At 36.5% G+C, this 10526-nt stretch overlaps 1 protein-coding gene across 1 annotated transcript in view; it reads left to right on the top strand.

The window, feature by feature from the left end:
• Window positions 1–40: 40 nt before the first annotated feature.
• LOC116177713 (protein winged eye) overlaps window positions 41–10526 on the top strand; it is a 62625-nt gene continuing 52139 nt past the window's right edge. The window contains exon 1 of the mRNA XM_031496769.1: window positions 41–162. Coding sequence (XP_031352629.1) covers window positions 63–162 — 100 coding nt within the window. The 5' untranslated portion in view covers window positions 41–62. The remainder of the gene's footprint in view (window positions 163–10526) is intronic.

The raw sequence follows: 10526 nt of genomic DNA, 5'->3' as shown, positions 1-10526 counted from the left end.
CCCCCGAAAGGCCATTACATTAATTCGCACTTAATTTCAGATTTGACGACGACAACCAGGTGATGCTGGGTAGTCCAGCCGGGCCTGGGGGAGCCTCCCAGAGGGGACTCTGGCCCTTAGCTCCCGCTCCAGCGCCCCCCATCTCCAGCTTTACGACCGACGGTAAGTTTTTTTCCGAATTTAAATTTAAGCAAAAATGTTTAGCGGCGGTAAGTAGATATTTTTAAATTAAAACGACCTGCTGGGGTGTGTTATTACTATGATTAAAGCTTTTTCAAGTTTAAACAAACAATCCTTTGTGTTTTTCGTTTTATGCTTATTTGTGAAGTAATTTAATGCAGTTTCGTAAAGGTGTGTATTTTTAGCGACGTCATCGTTCGGAAAAAAAGTGGATCTTTGTAATCAAGTTAGTCGCCTACGGGCTCTTCGTCTCCACCCCCTACCTTCTCGAGATAGCTAAGTGCAGAAATTACGTTATGCGTTGTCGGGGCAACTGTAATTCTTATATCCCCCAGTCAGCTTTATTAATGCGGGTGATCTCTGGGAATAAAAAGCGTTTCTATTTCGTGCAAGCAAAATCTACCGCAAAAGTGCAAACGTTTCCTTTTCCAATACCTGTCGATTCATGTTAATAAAGAAGTTCAATGGCAGTCGGGAAGCTGAGGTATACCAAAGAGTCATTATTAGTTTTACCGAATCTTCATAGTGGGAGCGGCCCGTGAAAACAAACGGCATTTCGTATTAAAATTGTGCCACTTGGAACACATGTTCCCTAGACCTATTGGAGTGATTTGAGTCGCAGAGCCGGAAGTTCCGTCCTTTAGGATTGAAAATGGCGCCAATTTTCAAAATTGAGGCGAATTTCAGGAAATATCTATTTTTAGAGCGATTTTTACGTTTAGGGTGACGTTTACGAGGTTTCCGAGGGTGAAAACGACAAAAACAATATCCGAAGCTAATTTCTGTGTGGGAAGCATGATTTTATGATATCTTTAACGTCCGACAGGATTCGAAAGTTTCTTGGAAAGTTTGACCGATTTTCGTGGTTGAGGTGGCGTTTTTGCGATTCTTTTGGGTGAAGATTACCAAAAAAGACCCATTAAAGACCTTTTTCGATATCCAAAGTAGGCATTTGCGCTCCTATTTGACAACGCAAACGTCATATTTTTCGAGGAATGTCAATAAAAAAACGCTCGCTCCCCAAATTATAAACTATAAATCAAATGTGCATTGCTCAGAGTACCCAATGACAACGAGTAATAGACATCTTTCATTTGGGCATAAGATTAAAATAATAATCCATATTTGAGTGAAAAATTTAAATTTATGGAAATGTGTGAACTGCTCGCTTGTAGAAAAAATCTTGTGTGTAATTCGAGCCCAAATTGATTGTTGATTTCAAGAGATTAGCGCGGAAAATGTCTCTTTCAATCGACAATATATCATTTTGCGCTCTTAATACACAAATAGCTATTTTTTATGAATTTTTAAGTATTTTGAATAAACAGGTCGAGGTAAACTAACTGCAAAGGTGAAACTTGTTCATCGAATTCGATTTTTAACTAAAAATTGTTGATTATTGAAACATATTTACAAGTAAAAAGTCATAACCATAAGTCATCAAAGGGGAATGCCTCATTGCTCAGATCTCCTGTTGCAGTCGAGATATAAAAAAATATTTAGTTAAGATCATTAAAAATAAAATCTGACAGTCATGTTTATAAAATAAGCATGTACATTTTTGCAGTGTTCTTAACAGTTAGACTGTAGGGTGCACGGAAGGCTGTTTCGCAAGTATGAAGAACTTATTGTCTCACAAGTTCACTAGCAGCCGCATTTCCTTAGGATTGTGAGCTCCTTTCATATTTACACCTATTTGATATAGTTTGGTTCCCAGCCCACTTTGCCTCGTGTCCATCCCCAGTTCTCCAGTTGACGGATGTGGAGGGCATTCAGAAGGATAGAAGCAGTGCCCCCACAACACATGACCTGCTTGATTGGGGACATGAACTGCAGTAATTTATTTTTGGTACAAAATAAATATTTTCCCATATTAGTAGTGGATTTCTCCTGTGCTTCGGGGTCATAGAGAACGGTAGTAAATTCTTCCAAAGTTTTAATTGTTTTTTTTTTGTTATTCCTCTTTGTGAATTGGAGAGTTCAAGTAAAGCTGGTGTCACGTCCGGGCGTTTCATCCAAGCCATAAACGGCTTCTTGTTTCCAATAGAATTGAAGCAGGGCATTGTGGCACAACCTGTGTACCAATGAAAGCCTCGTAGGGCTTGTGAATTTTATTCTCCAAGTGCTAATACAATCAAATGGGTCGCTATATATCGACGCTTGGCCCCAACACCTGACAGATATCCTTCTTTCAGTCCGAGTTCTTTCAGAAAAAAAAACAAATAATATATGACCATCAGAACCTCAGTATCTCAAGACTGGACGAGGATGTTCTGGGCTCCATGCTCCACCATATCTTTCGCATGGAGGATGATTCGTCCGTCCGCCTCTTCTTGCGTAACTTGTATCCCATTAAAAGGGAAAGCGTTCTCAATCGTAGGAAAATGCGGCTGCAAGTCAACTTGTGAGACCATGAGGTGCTCATGCTTACGAAACAGCCTTCCCTGCACCCTACAGAGTTCTAACTGGCAAGAACACTGTAAAAATCGCAGCCGAGTATGTACATGCTTATTACCTATAAACATGACTGTCAGCGTTTTATTTTTAATGATTTTAACTAGATATTTTTTATAGCTCGACTGCAACAGGAGATCTGAGCGATGATGAGGCATTCCCCTTTGATGACTGATGACTTTTTACTTGTAAATACGTTTCAATAATCAACAATTTTTAGTTAAAAACAGGATTCAATGAATAAGTTTCAGTTTTGCACTTAGTTAACCTCTATCTGTTTATTCAAAATACAAAAAATTTCATAAAAAAGGCCTTTAATGGGTCTTTTTTGGTAATCTTCACTCAAAAGAATCTCAGAAACGCCACCTCAACTACGAAAATCGGTCAAAACCTTTGAATCTTGTCGGACGTTAAAGATATCATACAATTGTCCTATACATGATAAATGAAACATGCTTCCCACACAGAAATTAGCTTTGGATATTATTTTTGTCATATTCACCGTCGGAAACCTCGTAAACGTCACCCCAAACGTAAAAATCGCTCTAAAAACATATATTTCCTGAAATTTTCAAAATTGGCGCCATTTTCAATCCTAAGGGACGGAACTTCCGGCTCTGCGACTCAAATCACTCCAATAGGTCTAGGGAACATGTGTGCCAAGTGGCACAATTTTAATCCGAAATGCCGAATAATACCAATATTTATCACGAGCCGCTCCCACTATTCAGACGTAATCAAACTTGCTCCTCGGAATATTCACACAGGCACTATCTAGTCTGAAAATACGCTCACGAAGGCTCAATCATATTCCTCCATTCAGGATCAGAAAAAAATTTAAAAATCAGCGTCATATTCAAATTTGACATCTTGCATTTGTTAGAGAGATTGTTTCCAATGTGATCATTTAACAACGAAAAGTATAAACCAAACTTGATATCGATTTTCCCACTTTCAGTTGATTTAATTTGATGTGAATTATTTTACGACACCTGAGCTACCGTCGAATCGGACAACCACATCAACGGTTCGTTCAGTACTGCTTTGATTTAAGGATGAAGTTTTTGGAAACGAAAAATTGTCCATAAAGAAATGTATAATATATTTGGGGTATTTTTGAAATCCTTTGGGCAAATCTATGAGATACTGATAGTCCAGGATGTAACTGTTTTCTGTTTTATTAACGATCGTATATGATTTTTTATTGCTGTCTGCCTATCTGTTTGTCCGTGTGCACGATACAAATTTCCTTAAGATCGCTGTTGTTTGTTTTTCAACTACGTAGTTGTGAAAATGATGGATCCGCGAAGATCTCGAGGATCGTTCAGTATTCAGTCATATCGGATTTATATTACTGTAACATTCAGTAAATGCAATACTGATCAAGTTACGGTCCATTAGAAATAGTTCATCGAGCCCAAAAATAGAAACGTTCAATGTTATAAATAACAGTCGGTAAGGTGTATAGAAACTATTTTAAAGAAAAATCTTTAAAATTGTCACCCTTATAGGCTTTTCAAAATTAAATTGCCTATTACAGATTCTAGAAGAGTCTTGGAGTCCTTGTAAATTTTCTTTTGTTACTTCGCCCAATGAAAATAAAATGTGAATCATCTCATCACGATATAATAAATTTGTGAAATTTGAATTCGTAAATAGATAAAAGAGATAACAAAAATGATTACTTAGCATAGAAAGTATTTGCTCCTATTAAAAATCACCCCTGAAAATTCGTTTACGAAAGGTCACCCTTAGACGCCCTCAAATAAATGCATCCCGAAATATTCGCTTTCCAGAAAACTCCACGCGTGCGCTACCGTAATATTCCCCACATAAATATGCGCCTCATAACAACTTCTCGTAGCGGAAAATTTGTCGCAATTCCCTCAAATACAGATTTTCTCCGAAAATTCTCTTACAAAAGCTCGCCCTTATTCACCTCCAAGAAAACTCACCACGTGCAAAATTCAAGCAAAATTTAATTTACCCTTTTTCCTGTCTAGGAGCTCCCTAAAAAATGTTCTCGCAATATTCTAGTCACATGCTTTTAGAAATTTTCTTCAGACCATCTTAGAAATATGCCTCGAAGTGTACCTAGGAAATTTTATCAGAGCCTATAATAAAATTTCCCCGTAGGCTGCTTTATTAAAGCGTCCTAGTACTATTGAAAAATCTTTACTGTATTTAAGAAGTGTCCTTTTAGAGATTCCTAGAAACAGCTCCAAAAAACATCTTATTGGAGGTTAGTTGCTAGAGAGAATCTTTTTTGAAAATATTCTTAGGAATTGCCTTAAAAAAAATCCCAAAGAAATAATTAATAAATAGTTCGCGAACCATACTTTTTCAGTGGTACTAAATTAAAGTATTGCTATACAAAATGAGTATAACATAATTGTTTAGAATGCCTTTAATTGCTTTCAAATTGACACTCCTACATTTCGAATTATGAGCACATCCTAGCAAAGTACTTTGCATAAAATCGTAGTAAGTATCGTCATAATTCTCAGAAGTTTTCGCGAAGGAAATTGGAAACTTTGAACACACCCAGCGTATTTATTTTAATATTTCCGCCTTTTGATGAGTGAATTACGACAATTATTCAAGTAAACATCGCCGCCGCTCTGCCGAAAAACTAGCACTTCGAAAAACCCAATTTTCCACTTATGGGTGAAATTTGTATTCGCGTTTCAAGGTGTACCCAACAAAAACCGAACTAGATTTATCGATTGCTGCCGTATAAATAATAAAACTCCAGGCTACAAATTCGGTTCTGTGTGTACGACGTATTCCACGGTCACTTAATCGAACGTGAGCCAGAGGATAATGGGTAATAAAAATAATTAAAGCTTTTAAAATTAAACAATGTTGTGGCGCTATCAGGAATTCTAAACACACCCGTACGGTATTTTACTTCTAAACCGTCCGCAATAATAAACCTGAACGCCGCGGGCGGTTTTTTAACGAGAAAATTCCTACGCCTCCCGCTGATGGTTTATGGAAAAGAAAATACGCCTCACGTTTTTGCTACTTTAACACGCTTAATGAAAGTAAACACACACACTTTTGCAAGTTACGTTCTGACATGACACCATCTAATTATAAACGTTGTGCGCCTTATGTTCTTGAAGGCGTCCGTTAGTCAGGGCATGATTTTGGGAATTAGCGATCCATTAAATGGTAAATTGAGGTTAATCGGAAATCAGAAGAGGGTTGCACCTGAGATTTCCGACGTGGGAAACCAAGCACCTTGACGGCGCTTGATTTTAAAACACAGCCCATTTTCCAACGTTGTATAATATGCTTATTACTGATAAAAACCTTAGATACGCCGAGTCTGTCCGTTTGTAGACATTTTAGTGGTATTCAATCAAATTATTATTATTATTATTAAAGATATTTATTATATTATTAAATATTTCTTGCACTTTAAAAGTTACAACGCTCGCAATGGAAAATTGCCACGTCACAGTCAAACAGGCATGTGACTATGACAAAAACTGACTAACTTTTTTAAACATCTTGCAACTATAACACAATTCTTTCAAATACGTCTTTCTTCAACATACTCCCACCATCGCTCCTCGATAAATCAGGGAAAGAAATGATCCTTTTTATCCAATTTATAGAGCCGTTCAAGAGGTCGCAGATACTGTCCTCTGCTTCCTTTTAGCATCTCAGTTACGATTCACATTGGCCAATTAGTACAACGCCTCCCACTGACACAACTCTGGCATTAAGCTTTAGTCTATTTTGAGTTGGATTACTCATGAGATAGATAATTTTAAACTTCGCTAATAAAATACTGATCGGTATTACCAAAAATCATTTAGTGATCTTTTACTTTTGAAATTGCATCGAAACAAGATCTATCGGGGTGGTAGTACTCTCCAATTTTACCATCCCTCTATGAGGAAGATAATGTGCTAAATTATGGATTTCTTCTTCGGGTACTTCTTCAATTATTCCATCATTCAACCAAGATTTGAAGACAGCATCATACTTTTATGACATGTTTTTTCTCTTGAATACGTTAGTACAGGATATTAAACATTTTTCAGCTATAAATCTATTGCTAGGTAGTGGAAGATGATCATCAAGCCTCGGTAAGTGGACTCCATATCTTCCGCTGGCTTCTTTCCTAATAATTTCTATAAAATGAGTTACAGCGGCCTTTTCTAGATCTTCTCTAGTTTTCGCTTCCACAAGATCTTGTATTCCAAGAGATTCTAGGTTTCAGAGATCAGTGATTAGGACATGATTAGACTACCAGGGTTGATGATTGTGTTTGAATTCGCATTTTTCTCATCAACACTCATCCGAGATTTGTCTCCATTGCCACAGAACCACTTCTAAGTTCATATTTTCGTCCCGTATACAACTTTCCCAACACGTTCCCACCGACGAGTAGGTACTTCTACTTCTTCATGATAACTTCCTGTGTCGGTGAGATAGGCATGAAAATTGTCCAGTTCTTGAACCCATGGACCATGAGTAATGGTATTAATACTTCTAGGCATTCTTTGTGAATCTGAGACGTCAAAATCAAAATACAGTCTTACATCAGAAATTTTAATCTTGTATTCTTTATGTTTTTTTGGTTGTGATTATACTCGTCCAAATAAAATTGGTGTATACTCTGTTCTTCGCCAATTGCAACCATTCCGATTTCTTTAGCTAATTTCTCCAGCTGTTTGGGGATATTTTTCTTATACTTATTTTATGAAATTGTTAACTGTTACTTTTTTCTGCCTTTTCATCTAACCCATAAAAATCCTTATCGCAGTCATTCTTTTCCGTTGACTTCTTTTTGCAGAAACTGTATGGGTTTTTCTAGATAATCTTCAATTGTTGTGTTGACGCCAGTGAAACGGTTACACTTCTATGCAACAAACACATCTTCGGGAAGCGTTGATTCCACCATCGAATACAAAACCGCTTGCACACTTATCAGCGATCACACCTAGGGATCCAAGAGCACGTAACGGAGAGGTAAGACGCACATAGATACGGAAAAATTAAGATTCTCTTTCTTCATTGCATTCTCCAACAAGAGTTTTAGAAGGTCTCTTACCAACATATCCGTTCGTCCAAAACTTTCACATAGACTGACAACGGCCAATTCATAATTTTCTTCCGTCAATGGATAACTATGAATTAATTCCTGAGCTTTTGAATCATCATTCATGTAAAGTACTGGAATTTGACGGTTGTAGCGATAATCTTGTCAGTGTGGACAATATTGTGACTAAAACTAACCATTCACGTGCTTCACCTCCAAACTTGGGTAACTGCAACTTAGCTAACCGATTGTGAGGTTGAGATGAAAGCCGATACTGTATTGACTGCTGTTTGATTTGACAATTTCAATATTCGGTTCGTTTTCCTCACAAGTTTCCCTGCGTTGCCACACATTCAACGTAATTCCTTTTCTTGGTCATTCAATGTCAGAGCCAATTGCTACAAAAATCCGTAATTCACCACTAATATCAATCACTTTGTGGATCCGTTACCTTGCAAATTAAATACTTGACGAGAGTTTACTGGGAGGAGGATATTCCGCGGCGAGTAATTTTGGATTTTTGGCGAATTTTACACCGTGGTCTTTGGGATTTAAAAATCAGCAGCTTTGAGCAACCTTCAAAATAAGTCGTGCCTTCCTTTTCGTAATGTAAGCGCGAACTAGTTCTCCATTGTAATGCATATCGAAACAATGTCTATATTGGGGATGAATGAGATCGGTGGACCGACTGATGTTTGCGTAGTCAAAGCACCAAATCGATATCTAAAGTTCCCGAAATAAAACGAAAAAGTCGTTGAGGGCGACATATATTAATGTTTTGGTGTTGGCAACTAAATAGTAACACGTGGAGTTCCATAAATTATTTATAAGCGTCCTGTTAAATATGTAGATTACATTTCGGCCGATATCCCGCATTTAGTTCGCTTTCGGAGATTCTCTCTCGGTTTGATTTAATAACGTTTATATAGATAATTGATATTCTTCGGTTGAACTTGTTTAAGCTCGAAAAGTCTCCGAGCTCTCATAAAACTTTTGTTACGTTAAAACATAAACAACCCTTGCAACATGTGTACGCGACTTTTACAACGTATCCATTACTCTTCCAAACTGTTTTATTTTACTGCCTCACTTTTCGAAAACATTTGGACACAATACGTTTCCGATAGTTGAATTTGCTGCATTTAGAAGTGATATCCACGTAACTGCGATTACAGCATCAATAAAATTGACTACCTCATATGTTAGAAACCAGAGTCCTATAAATAATTTTAATCAAATTCAGGGTTAATTTCGAAATTTTAAGGAAAATAGCCGTCCGCCAGTAACATTTTGGGAAAAAACGTTGTCAACGGCTTATTAGCACATACCTCCTTACAGTAAATTATTTAAGGTTCATTTTATGTAAATATGACATTTAATGTAGTAATTACGTATCCTGTTCACGTGTTTAACTTATTATGGTAAACACGCACGAAATTTTTTGTCTATTAGTACGCATGGAACCGAAACTAACCTTCACAAAATCATCACTTCATCATTGATAGTATCTACATTACTTAGTACTATTAATGAATTTGGGGAAAACTATTATTCCGTGTACTTTTATCTGCCGCCTTTGATGTCTTGCTACTTACAAATTACAGAGATTCAGTTTTAACATAAATAAATTCTTCTTTCAAACTTGAGAATGACAAAAATTATTCAAATTTGAAATATTCTAGACAAAGATCACGGTGGTACAAATCGTTTAAGGCGATTGAATTGCAAATTTTGTTTTAAAAAAATTAATTTTGCAAGTCCAAATTAATATACAAATTATATCATACCGAAATGTAGAATTATAAAATTAAATCATTTCCTGTCATATGATTTTGTCGGTAACGGTTCCTCGTGATACAGTTTAATTTTTTCTTCGTAAGAAATATTTTTGGAATCCAAAAGAATTTTGCTGTCAAATTTTGTAAAAATAGAGGTCTCTGAATAATGTAGTACATATAACTTTTAGTGGCCGGTTTTTTTCCATTCATTGGGGGATTGTATGTTTCGATATAGGAGCTGGGATACGAGGTGGGATATGTCGATATAGTCTCTAACTGTGCATAAAATGTCTACCCCGATTTCTACCCCTCGAGCTTTTGAAATCGCGGGTGTTTCACGACAGGGATCATAGGCAACTGTCTAAATCGATGTCAAATGAACTCTTCTCGATTTTCAAAGTACGTATTTTTTTTTAAAATAGCACTTCGCTCTTATTTTGCGAGGATTAAAATTTTTGGAGTGCATGAAATACATTTCTTTTTAATTTAATTATGTTTAAGAGGTCCCCAAGCAATCCTCTGAAGACAACGGTTAATTATTATGTATTCTTTGCCCTTACTTTGTAATTATACATTACGGGGATTGTAATTTTTAAAACGAATAACCCTCGGAATAAACTATTTTTGTTTCTTTATACTAGGTGTTACATATAAAGTATGTCAACAAAATTGGGTGGTGTAGGTGAGAATAATGGGTAGAAAAAAATATTGGACTATTTTTATGAGGGTACCTATACTTAATGATATATGTATAGTAATGGGCAAAGTCGGAAGAGTTATATATTTCCAACAGGATGGGGCATCGCCACACAACTTTTACAGCAGTGCTGTTTTGCGCCGTTTTTTGGAGATTGGTGGATAGGCACTAATTGACTAGTTCGCCTCGTTCACCAGTTTTAACCCCTCTGGATTTCTTTCATTGGGGTGTAAAATAGGAACCTTATACAACAATACAACGACTTCATAGATCACTTGGAATAATGTTCATTTATTGTTATGGAACTTTACTTAAATGACATTTTCAAAAATCCCATATCACCCGCAAATTGTTTTCT

This window comes from Photinus pyralis, unplaced genomic scaffold, assembly GCF_008802855.1.
Source record: "Photinus pyralis isolate 1611_PpyrPB1 unplaced genomic scaffold, Ppyr1.3 Ppyr1.4_LG8, whole genome shotgun sequence".
NCBI lineage: Eukaryota > Metazoa > Arthropoda > Insecta > Coleoptera > Lampyridae > Photinus > Photinus pyralis.
Note: the sequence above shows the minus strand (reverse complement) of the source record. Positions and strands in the feature narration are given on the sequence as shown.